Genomic DNA, 19,579 nt, shown 5'->3' with positions numbered 1-19,579 from the left:
ACTTTATTTACAAAATGTTAAACACAATAAAATATAACATTTCCATAGCATTAAGGTTTCATAAATTTATGAATAGTCCAACTGAATGAAATAATGTGATATGAAAATCTGCAATGAACGACGCAACATGACATGCTGGTGTGTTTAAATTTCTATGATCATCGATATTTCAATAAAGCTTATAAATGTCTTTAGTGATACTGTGACACGATTGACCATGGAAATGTATCCTAGGAATTCACAAAGGATTTAGCTCACACAACTATCACCAGAACCATGACAAACTAGCAGTAACCGAAAACCTGTTTACTTGATGAATGTTGTTAAGTCGGTGCAACTATGTTGCATAAGTTCCATACTTATATAAATACTCATGTAATTTATGACAAATAATGTGCGATACAACGTTGTTAAATAATAAATAGGGTAATAAAAAGAGATAAATGCAATATAATATTGGGGAAATAAATAATGGCAATTGACAGATAAGAGTATTTTTTCTATAAAAATCCATCTCTATTAAGATGGGTGTCTACTGTCAGATCTACAGGACTTACCTTCAAGTAATGTTATGAAAATGTCAGTCCTTATATTGCGCATTGCACTTCAGAAAACGAACAACTGACAAACGGTCTGCCACTGCGCATCCTCAACAGTCAAGAAACAGCTATGCTTAGAAAATAATTACACAATAGCATTAATAGTAATAGCAATAATAATACTGTAATACACGTGACTCGCTTGGAGTGTAATCATATAAATTACTTTTGAATAGTGAGGTAATAAAAGAGCGTAACATATAATTTGGGCACACAGATGGGAATCCTCAATATTACAAATGCGTAAGTTTAGGCGCTTCTTGGATCCTTCCCTGAGACGCATGGTGAGAGGTGAGGTCTGTGTATGTGGGGTGGGGGTCACAGGGTCCATGGTGGTGGTTTCCTGGAATCTGGGCGGCACAGCTGTAGTCCACGCTGGCGGATGAAGGATGAGGAAGATGGCCGAGGTTGAACATGGGGCCCGAGGCTGGCATGGAATCAACGAAATTCCCCCCAACATACACGGGACTGCCTTGTAAATTAGCGTTGGCAAAACCACCATTGCCTTGCATGCTGTGGTGTTCGTATTCGGAGCCTGGGTACCTTTTCTGTTGCGGTATGCAGCCTCCTAATGGTGCCGTGTACGCAGCCAAGCCGTACACGTTTTGCTGCGGTTTGGCGAATGACGGAGGCGAGGGCGCATCATAGCTCAGGCTGTTTACATGAGGGAGCTGACCAGAATATCCAATGTGATTTGGGCCACTTAATGGTGGGCTTCTGTCCGGGGAGTGTCCGATTGGAGAGTGCATTATCCCCTTCGATTTCTGATCCTTTTTGTATTTCATCCTTCTATTTTGAAACCAGATCTTTATTTGGCGCTCTGTGAGATTCAATAAATTAGCCATTTCCACTCTTCGGGGGCGACAAAGGTACCGGTTGAAATGGAACTCCTTTTCGAGTTCTACGAGTTGGGCGCTGGTGTAGGCAGTTCTGACCCGCTTAGAGGCCGGCCCAGGTGGACTTTTTTCATCACATGGCTCACCTTGAAATAGATAGCAAATGCCATGAGTTAGTAATCAATCAAATTCTAGACCTATGCATTTGGTATACTTTTGATTAGGTTCGATTCAACTGTATTTTCATTGTGCACAGTACAAGCACGGAGGGAAATATTTACATTGTAACACAACCCTCAATGTAATTGTTAAATTGGGACTGTAGAGTCAACATTGTCGTTATATTACAGGCCTACACACACACACACACACACACACACACACACACACACACACACACACACACACACACACACACGCACGCACACACACACACACACACACACACACACACTCACTCACTCACTCACTCACTCACTCACTCACTCACTCACACCACTACCTGCTGCAGATGTGCAGTTGTTGCCTTTCTGTTTTGCGTTCTGTCTCGTCTCCTTCATCCACGGGAATATTTGTTTGGTAATTACTGGCGTGGCAGTATTAGAAGCACTGTTTGAAGGGGACTTTTTCTTCTGAGATGACGTGTTTGTGTTGGAGCTTGGTGAAGATGCGGTCAGTGCGGGAGGCTGCTGCTCTGACAGACTGGTTGGTTGGCTGTTGGCTTGGCTGCTGCTTGGTCGCATGCAGTTTCCATTCATGTCATTGTCTTTGAGTGTTGGTGGCCGGACAGTGGAGGTCTGTATTGGACAAACCGGGCCCTGATAATCATTCTCAATGTTAGAGGTTGAGTACGATTGATGAGATGGTCCATAATTGTAGGAGTCTGGTTTGGGGTAGGAGTAGTTTCCAAACAGTCCAGAGTTATCGTAATAAGTAGCTTTCTGCATTTTGAGAACTCAGAGCATAAAGGCCAGTGTAGCTCTATCCAATGGCATGGATGTTCTTGTACCACGTGGTTGGTGTTTCCCACCGTCTCTGGGTTCCGTGACCTAGGAGGAGAACAGTTGTTTAGGCTTATTGTTGAACTATACTTGAGCCTTAAACGCCATGAGTATACGACTACTTCTTGCTGAAATTTGATTCAGTCTTCATAAATGAGTTACATTTAACCAATTACCAGTATCCCGGATTCTAAAATGTGTCCTATTCTATTAACTGAACATATATGACTCCAGGGCATACACAGAGACCATCTCCCGAAGACCTTCTCCATACTCTCCCTTTCAAAACATTTGGCATTTGAGAAACAAAAGAGTTAAAGTTTAACCTGTGATTCAAGACTCTTTGTGTAACCCACTTTAGAAAAGAGCTGAATCAGCATTTGAGGTCGACACAATAACCCTTTCACTATATTTCAAAGCCCCAACAGACAAGATAATCTCTTTCTTCACCTCAACATACATGTATCTCTGCTAAATTCATGTCGAATGCGAAGTGGCCTAGCCTAGCCTACACATTTTGTATATAAGCTTTAAAGTGGGACATTTTGAATTTTATTATTCTCTATAACTGAGCATATATTTTTTAACATTTTTACAACTAACACTTTTATGCTACTGGAGGCTAGTGATGCCGAGCGAATCATTTCCTGTCGAATATTTTCACTCTTATATTGGAACGCCCGTAGGGTAAATCTCCGTATAAATACCCTTTTAAAACGAGAGCATTGAATAAAGGACCTATTTGGAGCATACAGCCAGTCAAATCCTCACACAATTTAACATACTTAATAATGTTAGAAAGTCTTATAGGCTACGTGAAGTAGGCCTACAGAAATGAAGACAACCATATACAGTAGCCGAAAACAGTCTTCGCGCAGTGCATAACAATTCACCTGTCATGGTGGACCGCAACAAAATTTATGACCACAAATGTTATGGTCGTAAACGCCTTGGAGAGGAATGAAAGGAAAAGCCCCTTAAGACTGGCCACCCTCAGAAGTGTAAAACTAAGCGTAGGAGGAAGGCAAGCTAAAGAATTTCATACTCCGCAACTTCTCTATGTAAGAGTCATTCCGTAGCCTATAAATGGTGCCTCGACAATCATTCTTCATTGCATAAACTGAACTCGTGCACAGGCTACACACATTTATAAGAGAAATATATTCACTTGTAAAGGAAAGCATCGGCATTGAAGAAAAGGAAATTCTGAATATGGACTAAAATGGTCTGACTGGTGAAATTTTGTCAAATCTAATTGTATCGTTTTATTTACATTGTGTGACTGCACACGCAGTTGTTTATTAATGTGTCTTTTGGATCTTTGTATTGTTTGTAGTTTTAGTTGTGTTCAGCGTTAAATTTAGGCCTAGCTTATATTACAGTTTGATCTGGCTCGAACATACTTGCGTTCACGAGATTAACTGTTTTTACGAGCTATGTTTGAATGCTTGAACAATCTTAAAGGACGATAGGTAGCACCATAGTCCACATAGACTGTGTTTTCGTCCCTTAACTGCGGCTTTACTTATTTTAAATTGTTACAGTAACGATTAGCACAGAGAGAAGGCCTAAGGCCCAGATTAATATAACCTGCCTCAATTTGATTAGGCAGGAACAATGAAGTACGTAATAAACTGTATTTAATTCGATTTATTAAAAAAAAAAATAGACTATTTGATATTGAATTGATTCAATAAAGACATTTTGCTCACAGTATTTTGTGCGAATCCTTTGTATTTTCCCTCACGCGTTCATCATTGCTTCCACCTGGACCTGAAACAGAAAACAATGCATTGGTTAAATAAACCGCTATCCACCTCCATTGCAAACATTCGATTGAAGGAAATGCAGTACGGCCTAGTGTGGGTTTAAAGGCTATCAAGTGCCATTTGGAGTTGCATTGCCACATATGGAATTTTTGTATAATTTAGGCCTATTTAACTTCAACTTCACAACACATTTGTGGTATCAGTTGTTACGCATTAATATTTAATTTAGAGATGAACCACCCAAAAAATAGATGGTCATCTCTTGGTCTGTGCAAACCATTCTCTCACATTAACTGTTAGCTTTGGGGGGGAAAAGTCTTAGCTGGCAATTCTACACAAAGAAGAGTCGTCCAAAATATTTAGCAGTCATAAGCCTTTTGGGTGACCTTTGGCTCGTTCAGCAATAACTCAAAGATTAATGAACAACGAGAGGAAGGGACTAAAGTTAGCCACATTGAAACTCTAACCACAGAACTTTTCACAAGTGTTTTAAATCAGAAACCCTGGCTGAGACACTGGAGCTTGGTCTCCTAATTTGGAATTTAACATCAGAAATAAGCAGTTACTGCTATGTTTCTGGAACTTTTAACACTGGCGCTTTAGCCTACAGCTGTCTCGCCTGGAATGTATTTGAGAATAGTATATCTCCGATTTTTCTTATAAATATGGGGTTGCATCCACTTGAAACTGAGAAATTCATCTGAGACTGTTGGTAAAATGTTACGTTTTAAGTGGGCTACTTTGGAGGGCGTATAGTTCGGCCAGACATGGTCCTCTTTTGAGACAACAATGTTTCTCGCCCACGCACTGTTACGGTAAGTTTGGTATATACAATGGAAATTGCACTGGGAATTGTATTTAAAATGTAGGACAAGTGTTATTACTTCATCCTTCTTCTCAAGCAGTCACTCTGGGGTTTTTGTCGTTTCGAGTATCTGGAAAAAACCTTCACTTTGTTTATACGGAAATTGAGGTAGAAATTGCTTTAGTGGATCTTACAACCTAATGTCTCTCCGAATACTTTTTACATTTTAACCTACCCTTTAACAATGTGATAATAATATTATGTATTCACTGATTACATTGTAAAACATTTATACATTTAGGTCAATTGTATGTGGTTGCTGCTCTATATAGGCTAGTTGATTGACTTTTTAAAAAGTAATTTGAAAATTCAAGACTTAAAATATATCACATCACTTCATCTAATATTTCTTTGTTGCCTAACAGCAGCCTTCCGTCTCAGTAATGGTTAGTGTAGTAAAAAATACATGCTCGATAATTCAAAAAAGGTTGAAGGTAGCTGTCACAACAATAGCAATGAAAACAATTGCATATAGCCTACGTAATGTGTTATTTTAATATTCCTGACCTTATTCCATAAACATAATTGAAATTAAATGTTGATACACATATAGGCTATATGCAAACAAAATAAACATATATGCTACTATTGTAATTTACTTGATCAACTGATTATAATGCTGCGTTTAATGTTTGCTATTGTTTCCTAACAAGCAATTTTCCAAATATTTTTAAATACAAAGTCAACCATCGAAATCAATGTATAACAATGGTAACATTGCAGGTTAACGAAGCCATATAGTTGAAACCACATAAATCATGTCTAACATCACTGTGACGATAAGACAACAAATTAATGTGATTTACGATCTAACAATCTGTGAGTCAGAATGAAAAGTTTTTCTGCTTCTTTCTTTCCTTGAAGTCAGTTTTCATAAAAATGCAAAATCAGCTGAAAACCTACCATCAAAATACATCTGTCCAAAGTAACCTTTCAAAACGGTGATTCTAAATTGTGAATACGCCTCGAAATTCCATATCTGGTCCTTATGGCTCTAGTTACCGGGGAGGACGGTATTAATAAAGATCTCCTCCTTTGAATGGAATACATCATATTTATTCTCTCGCATTATGTAAAACCATGGTTAAAGGTTGCATTTTGCCATGCAATTGCTTACCTGCAGTGTCAATTTATCATACCAATGCTGCTCAGTCTCAATTCCTTTCCATGCAGTCTCTAGGATATCCTTCACCCTTTGTCTGCAGACAATACTGTCCTAAACCTGATCTTGCTGTTTTTCAGACATTTCCATATACCAATGCAGACAGTATTCCCGATAGAATGGAAAGACTCACGTTCAACTACCAATAAAAAACGAAGAAGGTATCCTTATTCCAGAAAAAAACGTTCCTGGCAATCAATCACCCACTGAAATATACTGAATTTCTGAACAGTATCACAGTTGGAGCAAACATTAGGATTTTGGGTGTTTCTGAACCTTTATGATGACAAATAAAGGCACAGCCTTAAAATACAAGCATATTTGTTCACGTGGTCCAGATGCCAGATTGTTCTGATTGAGGCTGCTTCTTCAACCAAGCCTTACCTCACAAATCCATTTTAAAATGGAAGAGTATACATTTCATTATCTGTGATGAAAATGCAACGTTGTCATAGGGTTTTTCTCGTTTACATCTTTCCTCTGCATGAATACAGAGAAAGGGTTGTCTTTACTGGCACACATTTACATGACTCGATTTAAGAGTCGTTATGAGACTATTTGCTTCACACTTTTTGGTGTTTATGGTTTTTACAATGGTCTATGCATGTTCATCTTTTGCTCTGACAATTTTACAATTATCACCCAGTAAATTGGCATGATTTGTGAAGTCCAATTCTTTCTACACTGTATTTTGCAATTAAATACATCTGGGGTATTAAAATACAAAGGAAGCATTTTCATTTGTTGATTTTCATTTGGATTTCTCATTGCTACTGCTCTTTAACATTCGATACCGGACGGACTAACCAAAGGTCTGTTTTGTATTAATTTGGAAATATTTACAAAGGGACGAATGAGTAATAGTCTAACGTTTGGGCATATAGTTAAAAAAAGGGGTCCGAGATTGTATTCAAATAAACACGTTGCGAACCCCCTTTTGTCTCTTGTGTCTATTTTGCTCCCAGCTCACACATGGTATTTTAGAGAACAACACGGGAAATGGAAGAAACATTTTCTTTCTATAATCACTGTTTTCGATGTAAACATCTTCAAAGGACAATTTGCCAGAAAAAAAAGTCAATTGGAAGATGGAGCTGTGGAGCCATAAAGCCGGTGGGGAAGCTGGCCGAGGTACCGTGCACCGTGGAAGAGACGCTGGAGCAACGACGCAGCATATGTTCGGGGGGTAATAAAAGTGAAAGATTTACAGTCTTCGCCCAGCCCCCCAACAGCCTCACACCCTTTCAGGAATTACTGAGAATGATTTACAACGAGTCAGATAACTGTCAACCCGTTCAAACACAACTTCCACAACTCAAGGAAATAAATTTCGTATTACTACGCTAACCATTAAAACATAGTTAAAGACGCGGGTTTGTCTAAGTCCAAACGAAGGAGAAGGATTCCCTTGATATTTGCGGTTATATTCACGTATCGAAGGCCTTTTGACGCTTTCCACACACAAAAAGCAATAGTCTAACAAATAAATTTCACCGACATTAAGGCTCTTTTTCTGCCCTTTACAATAAGTGACTGAATGGGTTTTTACGACTTTCTGAAGGGGCCTTATACACCCCACCAAAACAAACTCACACCGCACAAACCATTCTCATAACACAGCAAAATATATGTAGTAAATATATAGTATAACATATTCCCATTAGACTTGTCCTCACTAAGCATCCAAAGGGATACCTTTGCACTGTTAACTCTCCTATAAAATATTGACACTGCTGACCATTTCAATAGGTTTCTTCTCATAGAAAGTACAGCATTGAGGAGACTATTACAAGTTCAGTCTGTCGAAGGAGCACATCAAAGGGCACAATTTATCAAATATCTGACAGATATGGTCATTTACCATCTTACTCAAAAAAAAAGAGGCTGAAATATTTACCTACCAAGCTTCCATTGGTTCAGATGCTGTGCTAAAGAGACGGCTACAGATGCGTTGAGTATCAGACCGTTTGGATATTATTTTCTTGGGATCTCTTCAGTTTTCAAGTCTGATAGAGTCCTTGCGATTAATGACGACGCCGTGTTTCTAGGGGACGTGCTGCATTAATTATTTAGACAATCACGTGGTCAGAAATAGAGAGAGGAGCGGTATAGTCTCCGAATTATATCTTCGAATGCAGACAGCGCAGTTTAATACATCTTAAGGGGCTGTCTCGCTTGGCGAAGACAGTTTCTACGAACAGCTGGAAATCAAATATGGCCGTATGAAAGCCATTGTGAGCGCGGCAATGGTGTATTCCTATTCGGTGCAGTGTCATTGAAAGCGGCACTAGGCATGGCTCTCATTTATTGCTTTCAGACATGTAGGTCAACGCACACTGCACGTTTTAGGGCTGGTCTGATATATGATTGCTTTTTCTCACATGATTCAAGAAATTCAAAATGTTCCAATGCTCTTGTCAGGCTACATCAGAGACGACTACAGGTCAATATTCATGTCTCAAAACATTGACTTGCACTTTCAACATAACATGAAGAATTTAATTTTACATAAGCTATGATACTTTGTCATTGACAATGCCATGTTTCTGTCAATGTCAACCACTGTTATATATCGGTTGGAATGGGACAAACGTCATTTTGCATCATTACCATGGCTTGCCATTATATGATAGCTTATAGTTAAATTGAATTTGATAAGAGGGTAGCATATACGAATAAAATAAGGTGAATGTGTTTCAATAGCCTAAATATGTGCCCATTGAAGCAAACCGAATATAGCCACACTCTCCAATGCGCACGCACAGCCACGTTCATATTCCCACACACGCACGCACGCACGCACACGCGCACACACTATGTCTCTGTCTTTCTGTCTTTCTGTCTCTCACAAACACACAAACATTATTTATTTCTCTCACACGCAAATGCGCGTGCATGCACACACGGACACAATGCCCTACAAGCCCATATCCGCTTCAGTGTGAGCAGTTAGATGGGCCCTGGACAAATTCAGATGCAGCCTGTCATTCCACTCATGTATTTGTACCACTTTCACATGAAGAAGTATATGTCCCAATTCTCCTGCCTCCTGGGTGGGCCTGTGCATCTTTACAAAGACTGAGACCAGAGTGAGGCGGGTTTTCAGTCCGCCTAAAGAGTTTCAGAACGCGTCATCTACTTATTTCGAGCCTTGCTCGGTATCCCGGAGATATACATGCATAAATATCAGTTTTTCGAACGTCTCCTCTCAGTCTAGTAGTAGTGATATGCATGGCTGGAGCCGCTTGACCAGATCTTGGGTTATGGTGAACCACAGAAAGAAATGTTTCTTATGTAATGTTAAAGGCTGGATGAGCGCGAAAACCTTAACTAGACAACCAATAGGATATGCCTCAAAATCCACGGTTTCAGACCGTTCCTTCTTGTGTATATACAACGAATCGAATTTGAGTAGGCTATATTGTTTACTTGGCCTAAAGGAGTGAATTGCATTGGCCCATGTATCTTCATGGTTTATTGAACTAACTTTAAACAGCAAAGTAATGCAAATTTTCACCAAATTTTGAGTTCGAGGCTTAGCCTGCTCCCAGCAGCCTAAAACAGCACAACTGCTATAGAACGTCTAACAGATGGCTTGACACTAACGTGATTAAAGAGTCCAAATCATTGATTAGACAAACAAATTGTGAATATTATTTAAAATAGCTGCATGAATCTCGAATCAAAGTCAGTGTCTCAACTCTATAATGCATATCAAGTAAAAATCTTTATTTTTCCAATAAACTTTCCAAACAACAACTGGATGCACGATACAAGATAAAAAGTGTGTACAAAAATAAAATCAGAGATATTGCATATTAACATAGTGACACACAAATACATAAACTTTTGGGGTGCATCTGGTTGAATAAATATTGGCCTTTAAAATAACATAAGTTTAACCATGGTATACAAGCATTCAATAGTCTATTGCGTCTCAAACTAGTTGGGGAAAGTCCTTAAATGAAACTCAATGCGAATAGCTCCTGAATGGCTGTAGGTCCGGCGGGTCAAGGGTTTAGAGGTCAGTCCTCGCGGCTGAAATCTGTCTAAGGGATAGAGACAGTGTCCTCTGGATGAACCTGCAGCTGAAGCTTTGTCGAACTTCAGTTGAAATACCTTTTCAACTCCTCATCGTGAAGACTTCAGAGAGAAGACGTCTTCGCAATGTGTGAGCTCTTTGCTTTTTGTCAGGAGGACAATGATAGGAATAATACAAGAATATCTGTCTTAAAACATGACATGAATGCCTCGGGTTTGTTGTGTGTAAATGGATGGCTATGGTTAGATTTTAGCAGCTAAGCTTAGGCCTATTTACTAAACTATTTTACCTTGCATACAAATTTAACCATGCTCATAATTCACAACAGTTTTAAACGTATTTTAGCCTAAAATAAATGTTCATCACATATGTTTAAAACTGTTGTGTACAATAAATGTACAAATATATTTAAATAAATAATAATAATGAAATGTAAACACTACATTGGGGAAAACATCACCTTTTCTCAAATTCTAGTTTTATTTCTGTTTTATTTGATTACTGTTCCAAAACTAACGAATCACAACTAACACATATCAATTTGTTACCATGCAGGAACAAGAGGACTTGTAAGATTTTCGGATGCCATGGGAGAGCCTTTTAAAATGTACATTGTTTACAAGGATGTCAAGGGAGATTTATAACCATAGGGGCACTCAGAACTGTTAACTAACGGGAATGTCTTAATTTAAGATTACAATTATGCGGGTTATACAAGTTTATTGTATTAAACTTTAGGCCTATTTGCGTCCACAATTTGATGTCCCATTGCATCTTCTAAAAAACACTGAATTGAATATTTCTAGTTGGTTTGGCAAATTAATTTATTGATATTGATATAGGCAACGAATGTGTCTATGGATGTTGTCTAATTTCACATTTAACTAGGCTACATTGTGCAACACATTTATGTAGTTTCTAATGGCTTACGCGACAATATCTTTCCAACTCAATTTGTTCAAAAAGCTCACCTGATATTACCTCTTCCCCATTTGGCATGACATTTCAGGTCGTGTTTTAACTGTGGTGAATGCACGACAGGGTGGAAAATGAACTACATCCTCCAGCTTCAGCGGAGGATTGTCATAAAATGTCTTCCATGTGCAGCTATCCAAAAGGAAACGTTTTCGTTCGATTCACTGTCCTTGAATCTAAAACTCGTCCTTTGTACTCAACAGTAATAATGGTTGATTTGGACAATAATGGGTCAACACATCCGAGAATCCAACTGAATATAGGTATACGGTTGGGTGACTCTTTCATGTTAAATAGAGATTACCAAAATGCCACAATTTGAGACATGCAAAGTCAAATAAGATACAGCGTTGTCCTTTATGTACATTTCACTAGTAAAAGAGTTAGAAGTTTCCATCTTATTCATAAAGTTGTAATATCAGTCTGAATTTCCTTCTGAATACTTTGTAAATGTTGGTTGGAGGATGATGCTGATCTCCCCTTTGTATTAGGTAGTTTATGGTCTTTTTTCCATTTCATTCTTCTGTTTTGAAACCAGATTTTGATCTGTCGCTCGGAGAGACAGAGTGTGTGGGCAATCTCTATCCGCCGTCTTCTGGTCAAATACCTGTTAAAATGAAATTCCTTTTCCAATTCCAAAACTTGCTGTCTTGTGTAAGCTGTCCTTGATCGTTTGGGCTCAGGACCAGTGTAATCCGTATTCACTGTGAGAGAGAAAACATGAGAGTAACTAAATGTAACTTCGGAAAATATTACAAAAAACATTTACCCGGTGCGCTCAAACTTCTAAATTAAAGTTAACAATGGTTCAACTTATTCTACAAACGAATATTATTAAGTGAATACATAGCTGGATGTTGTTGTTATATTTACTCTTTGAGTTGTCTGTATCAAGTATTTCATATCAGCCAATATGTCTTTTTTAAGAGCTCTATGCGACGGTGAGCGTAGCGGCCTATTTCCTGAGCAATGAAAATTTATGGCTGGTGTAATTGACGGGCCCTTCAAAGAAGCCCATAAATATTTCACGGATAAAATGCTGGACCTCAGTTGGCCCTGTGGAGAAGTGCACGGTAGAAAGTGTATCTTACCAGTAGTAACGTGGACTTTCTTCATCCAAGGGTAAACTACTGCAGGCTGCTTGGCTTGTATCCCGTTTTGGTTCTTTGTGTTTTGTTGCTGTCCACAAGTCCTGGGACCAGCCATTTGGGCCGGGGCACTCTGCGTGGTCTGGTCGGTGAAAGGGCTTGGATGGCTGGTTCTCTCCTGTACATGACCCCGTGGCTGCACTGTTGAGTCCTGCACCGTGGTACACCCGAAGGGCTGCTCTGTGTAGTTTGGCCGTGGATAGATTCCTGGATGCTGGAAGTCTGTGTCCTGCGATGGACTGTAGTAGCCCGAGCCCTGGTCAGGTATATAGCTATTCTGTGAATATTCCTCACACGGAGGAAATTTTGGATCCACATACTTAGAGTTCACCAAATACGAACTCATGGCCATTAATTTCTGAAGGTAGAAAATACTAATTTTTCTCGAGTTGTCTTTTTTTCCTCCCTCCATAAAGCCCTCCTACTTGCTATCAACTGAATAAAGTTAGGGAGCCATGTGACTGAATTGGCCAATGGAGATGAAGGTAGTCCAGAGACGGATAAATACACACCTAACAGTAATTTTCGCTAACTTCACAACACAGCTCAGTAATCTAATACAACTGGTTGCAAAGAGCAGGTTTACAACATGAACAAAATTACAATTCAGAAGCATTTAATTGGTAATTTATTGGAATGACAAGTTCTCAATATTATTAAGATAGGCTAATACCATATTATCTGAATAGAATTAGCGGTGGATAGTCTATACATTCAGATGTTATACAACAATGTGGTTAATATGTTTAATGTTCTACAATATTTAATTAAACTATAGCCAGGTTTGACAGATAAACAAACAAAAGATACAAACCCTGCCTTGCCACAAGAAGAATGAGCATAAAGCCATGGAGACAATTGAGAGGGACAGTCTTTGTCATGAAGGGGTCATCCAAAAGTTACATGAATCTCATCATTTAATTTGCCTCAACGCTTTCAACAACCTCCAGAAATAAAAGAGTTAAGATATTCTAACTTAATTGCCATAACTTCATGGCTCCCCGGTGTAAACGTGTTGAAATAGTTTATGTCATGCTTTGTTTCTGTAATGTGGACTATTTGATCTCAAACGGGTCATTATTACACGTGGGCAAATTTTTTCAAAGTTGTATATAATTCCTCAGATTACATAGTTTCATTGTCTATTGACATGACGACATCCATTGATACAACTTTGTGGCAGTACATGTCATTTGAAAAATTTGTTCAGTGAGCATTGCAGTATAAAACAATGATGATTCCCGTACACTGTTTTAAATAAGTAATCTCAACATCAAATATTGTGTTTACAATGTTTTACTAACACTATAACATCAGTGTAATGGACATGGACGTCACATCCTCTCATGACCAAGATCTAGAGAAAAATCATATGAGTCGACGTTTTTGCATCGACCATATACTCCCCTAGGATCGAATCTGTGACTATGGTTTCATCACACAAATTCGGTTCTACAGGGTATATATAGACGACGGAATATTTGATGTATATTATGTTCCAACTAATATACTAATACACACAATTTTCAACATTGTGTTTTTAACTAATTGTATTAGCCAAACATCACTGCTCCAAATATTCAGCTACGATAGCCCACTGTAAATAACACTAGGATATCATACAAAGTGAAGACCTATATTCGATTAGGCCTGTATTCCATTCGTTTATAGCATTTACCGGATGAAACAGGATTGTGGAAAGGGCCAATGGTTTGCTAAATTGGATGAAGACATTAAATTGAATGACATGTAGGCTAAACTCAGGTTTTCCAGCCGGCTACATCCAACGTCTGAAGCTTGACTGTTGAGTGGACACATACGGCAAAAGGCCAAAGGACATGGGTCAAACTAAATAATTTACAAACATATCAAAAAGTTTAATTATTTGTATTTAGTCAACAGCTCAGAGTCCAAAAGTTCACGAATTCCTCTTGACCCATCCGTTACCGTCTGCTGCAACTCCAGGGTCATGGGAAGGCGGGGGCTACCGAAATACGTCCTCGTTCTATGTGATTAGGCATTTATGGCCTTTCTATCACATCATTCGTTTTATAGGCCAGTTGACTTAACAAACCATTCGCTATATCCATATTTTATAAACATATCCAAGTCATAAGAAACTACTTTAGTGGACGCCATTCGACAACTTTGTCTATCACCTTTGTCTATCATAGAAACCAGTCCGCAGAAACTGCCAGATAATCAGATATAGTCAGTTTCTTTGATTTAATGGCATGCAGTAGCCTATGTTGACTACAGGCCTATGCTAATGACTGTATGCTTCATAGCAACATTTACATGTGTGCATTTTGAATTGCATGAAACTGAATGGTATTTCCAAATCTCGAAAGACGCATTTAAGATAAATAGTCCACAACTCAATAAAAAAATATGATATAAAGATTTCAAAATTTTTGAGACTGGGTGACCTGAGTTTCACCTTGCCCTGCGACTTGTTCAGAAGGGGTCAAAGCCGAGATGGTCTGAGTAGCCACAGACGAACACAAGAAAGATAACGTCAGCACTTTACACTGGCTGATCTGTTTTCATTTTCATTCTACACATTTCATAGCAACTGTTCAATTAAAATTTGCTTAATCCATTTCTCAATAGGCCTATTAATTAGACTACTTATAAATTGCTGAAGTTAGGCCGTATATAGCATAAGTATTATTTTGAATTTTATTTTAAAAACGGCATTGATGACAGTTTCTATGATTATTCTGGAACCAAAAAAGAGAAAGAAAATGTGCATAGACCATTGACTAAAGTTAATTGCTATCTGAACACTGAGTCAAATAATTTAAAGAATAGACAAAAAATGTTTAACTATGAACATAATGCAGTCTCCATTGTGCTATTTCAAACGTGTATAAGGAAATGAAGGAATAGTTAGGCAATTGCAACATCCAAGTGATTTCATCCTAGGATTCAGATAATGAAAAATAAAAAGTAATTGAATACACAAACTCAATGTTTGATGAAAAAAAAGTCAGATATTCATTGATTTTGCCAGATAGACAGAAAAAAACGTGGATTAGAGAGAGAGAGAGACCCCTACCCTAGGTGGCGCGATAGAGCATATACAATGCAAAGAAAGATATGGTAAATTAAGCTCCAAAAGGTAGGCTATGCCTTCATAAACGAATTGTTAATTTTATTGACAAAAAGCCATTTGCTCAACTGCTGCTTGGGCTAAATATTGGGCGCGTCTTTCTTAGGTCACAGATATCTAAGTATTTTGTGATTTACTTTGATTCGTGATAAGACAAGCACATATAAAAATTAAAAATACATTTTTAACACGTGATGAGTAAAACAACAAAAAATAAGTACAGACACAATGAGGCAACTTCACCAAGACAACCAACATTGTAAACAACTGAAGTTCAAGTGAATTTCATAGGCTACTTAAACAACATTTTAAGTGCAAAGACTTTTGTTGACATTTGTACAAAATAATTGTTGTACAAAGTAAACAATGTAACAATTGGCCATGTTACAAAATAATTGTTATACAACGTAAACAAGGCCATGTTGATATACCAAAGCCATATTAATTATTTAAATTATTGGAATTTCAGGCTGTGGATACAATAGCCTACCTACATTTAGCTGCTTCAACATCCTAAACAATAATGGGTTATATACAGTAGGCCTATACAGAAGTAAGTTGTCTTGTTAGTCCTGTCATATTCTAAACAAGCCTTGTTTTTTTCGCCAGTGAAACTAAACTGTATAGGCTACGTTATCCAGACTCGCAGACAGACGAAATTTGATGACATCAGCTTGCGCATGCCACTGTCCACAAGCCTATCAAATAAAACGGTGCTTACCGCAACGATCACTGTAAAGGACTGGATATTGGTGAGCAAACGTATCCATATTCAGACACAATCAGAGGTGCATACTACCAATTCAAAGCTGTATTCCAAACCATCTGGACGGCCTTACTAATACACAATGAGAATTATATTTTGGCTTGTCAACTCCCAGGCCATAAAACAAAGTTTAATGGCATCACGTGCTCCCCCACAGCCATTCACGACACCGCGCTGGTACCATAAATAACGTTCAAAGTTGCACTTATTCAATAAGGGCGCATACACTAATGTCACTATAAAATAAAAGTAATAGCCACTGCAATGTGTACAATAGAGAGACATTTAAACGGAATATATGTGATTTCAGGTTAAAGTTTGAAATAAAATTGCACAAAGAAAGAATGTTTAAAAACTAAATTTGTGTATGTAGTCTACTAATTTTGGGCATAGATTTGATCACAACAGAAGTCGTTGTTAGGCATGACTGTCTTTCCTGAGTTGAAATAATAAAGCACAAGCAAACTTTTTTTCAAGCCTCATGGTCGATTCGGGATCACGTAATATTCATCCACGTGGATCGTAGTCGGATCAGTTTGTGGTTCTTAAAAACGTAAAGCGTCCAAACCGCACAACAACACACTCTGGACTATGCTGTAGGTGTAACCCAAACATGACAGCAACATGATTCATAAAGCGTTTGCAAACAGTAAGGACTGGATAATACCGTGTAAAATACCCATTGTGCACAATTAAGGACAAATAATAACATATTAACCCAAACGTCGCTGTCAAATCGTTCTGTAACATAACATTCTCCATGTTTTGCAGTAACCAATCATGTTTCAGTTCAGTGACCTACAAGGTGAAAAATGCGGAAAGGAAACTGACAAACTGCCTGTTGTTGGGCAATAGCGCCTTCTACTGGAACGTACAGTCTTTTTCAATTTTCTGACAAATGTGAGATATTTTGCCAAGAACAGAACATATAACTTGTTGCTTTAGAATAAGATTGACAATTGCTTTGACTTCTAAATCCGAAATATAGACAAACACAAAATGGATGCCCCTTATTTGCATGGCAGTCAGTGTAACGGGATTTTAGGCGTACCTCATTTGTAGATTTGTAATTGACATGAATGATTCTTGAATTATGTTTGATCCCACAGGCTAATAGCGCTTAACGCATTTTAATCATGACACACAGGGGTAATTCTATCTAACACCTGGGAATAATTCTCAGGATCCATTACCACCAGACAAGGAAGATTTGCCTGAATAAATATAATGGCCTAATATGTCACACACATCAAGTGTAAAGAAACAAGTTCAACAGAGACTAATAAGCATTTATGAAAGAATAGGCCATGATGTGATCCGGATATAGCTTGATAAGGGCTATAGCTGCAAAGTATGCTGTAGTTCCTAGGCCCCGATCTGGTGTGCTTCGGGGTTCTCTTTTTGCCGCATTGCAGTAAGGCTGTAAATACTTTCGCAGCTGCCTGTCAAGCAACGGTGAAATACTGTCTTTGTTCCATTGCTCTCATCTCCAAGCAGTTGAAAATTGCCACGGAAAATGTTCAACTGCTGCTTAGAATGGAAGCCGGCATCCTTTAATTCTAGAATATGAAGACTATGTTTAGACTATAGAAATGAATTTGACTGTTTCCTGTTTGTCTTCAATAGCTTTGTATGTGCCCCATCTATCTGCCTACATTGGTTTATGTAAAAGTAGGTTTACTTGATTGTAATTTATTTGTATGTAGGCTATCGTAGTTTTACCTGGGATGTGGTTAGAGGTTTTCACAGCTTGTGTGACACGTTGAAATGAAAACGTTTTTAATACTTTTCATCAGCCCAAATGACATATAAGGCCAATTCCACCAGTTTACAGTTTTATCACATTCAATATACTTTGGAAAATAATTTGTCAGCCAGTTTCAAATAGCCTACTTGACACTGTTGTGACACCACTGCATCAATTAATATCCATGTTAACGTCATTGCACATGCACTGGATAAAGGATTAAGCAAATGTATGTACAAATAATCTAAACGTTTTTAGGAAATGTGTTTTACAATAATATTTTACAAGTGTCAAAGAAAACGAAAGGAAACTCAATTTAAATAAAAATAAATTATTAGCTTGAATTTACTTATAAGCAATATTTATTCTGTTTGCAAACTCATTTTAACAAATAGAAAATCTATATCTTTAAGTATTGTGTCATGAGAGCAATTTTGCTCAAATGCAACTAGGCTAATAACCTAACATTTAGATAATGGTTTACTTTTGCTGATGCACCAACATTACCTCATGATACAAACGTATGAAATGCAGGCAAAATAAATGCTTACCTAATGGAGATATGTAATCCATGGCTTGTCTTGTGGTTCTGTTTGAGTAAAACATGTTGATGCTGTTGTCTGCAGCGTCGAGGCTCTCCTTTTGGCACATATTTAAGTTTGCACAGGTCTGAAACCTTTTCGTGACAGATAAAGCTAATTGTAATACAGTTGTTATAGTTCTGGACGAATTATTCACCGTGCAACCAGTAAAAGTAGACACATTTTGAGAGAGCAGACTTGCGTTTAGGTTGGGACGGAATAGATGCAGAATGCAGGGAAAAAATCGCCTGGGAAATCGGGAAAAGGGCCATAAAGACGTTTGCCTCTTGCACATGACCAGTGGCATCCAATGACAGGCGATAGAAGCACATAAAAAGGTCTATTGCCAAGTTGTAAATTGTCATCCTACAAAGAGGAATTTGGACTGCAGCAATTCCTCCTCTTTGCGCATAATAGCATGCCTTTTCATTTATTCACCAGAAAAGCTCATCTTTGCCCGGCTTCTGTTATGTGCCATACCATAAAAATGGAATGTTTTTAAAATCGAAGTGAATAACGTCATACCGTTTTGTCCATGGATTTGTATTTGTGTTGGCTATAATACTTAGTAAACTAATCTTCTATTGTTCCACTTTTGATACATCCATGTCGGATTTCAACAAGAGGGTGTAAAACGGTGTCCTTAAATGTGTGGTGTATCTTGATGTGTTAAACGTATAGTTCGTTTTGGTTCTCATACTTTTCATGTAAATTATAAAAATGTAATTTTTTTATTTTATAATATTAAAAATTATAAAAAATAAACTGTGTATTTTGGGGATTAACAGATGGATACTACACAAACCTAACAGTGAACAACGATATAATATTAGACAATTAATGCAAGACTACTTAATATGTCCTGTTTCCTAAAGTATTAGTCCAAGTAGCCTAGGCTATGTCCTATATGTGACGTTGCACGCTACTTATCTATAGTCTGGAAAGATTTAAAGTTAACGTAAAAAACACTCTA

The 19,579-nt window shown here is 37.9% G+C and overlaps 2 protein-coding genes across 2 annotated transcripts; both read right to left on the bottom strand.

The window, feature by feature from the left end:
• Positions 1-690: 690 nt before the first annotated feature.
• On the bottom strand, positions 691-19,187 carry hoxd3a (homeobox D3a). The gene is made up of 4 exons (XM_062457911.1): positions 18,577-19,187; positions 4,149-4,209; positions 1,938-2,484; positions 691-1,581 (listed from the first exon to the last, which is right to left on the bottom strand). The coding sequence occupies exons 3-4, from the start codon at positions 2,380-2,382 to the stop codon at positions 833-835; spliced, it is 1,194 nt and encodes a 397-aa protein (XP_062313895.1). The 5' UTR covers positions 2,383-2,484; positions 4,149-4,209; positions 18,577-19,187; the 3' UTR covers positions 691-832.
• Positions 9,941-13,783, bottom strand: hoxd4a (homeobox D4a). The gene is made up of 2 exons (XM_062457928.1): positions 12,341-13,783; positions 9,941-11,953 (listed from the first exon to the last, which is right to left on the bottom strand). The coding sequence occupies exons 1-2, from the start codon at positions 12,807-12,809 to the stop codon at positions 11,652-11,654; spliced, it is 771 nt and encodes a 256-aa protein (XP_062313912.1). The 5' UTR covers positions 12,810-13,783; the 3' UTR covers positions 9,941-11,651.
• Positions 19,188-19,579: the final 392 nt, after the last annotated feature.

The sequence above is a fragment of the Osmerus eperlanus genome, chromosome 3 (genome assembly GCF_963692335.1).
Source record: "Osmerus eperlanus chromosome 3, fOsmEpe2.1, whole genome shotgun sequence".
Taxonomy (NCBI): Eukaryota; Metazoa; Chordata; class Actinopteri; order Osmeriformes; family Osmeridae; genus Osmerus; species Osmerus eperlanus.
The sequence above is the reverse complement of the archived record's forward strand: the minus strand, read 5'-3'. Positions and strand labels throughout refer to the sequence as shown.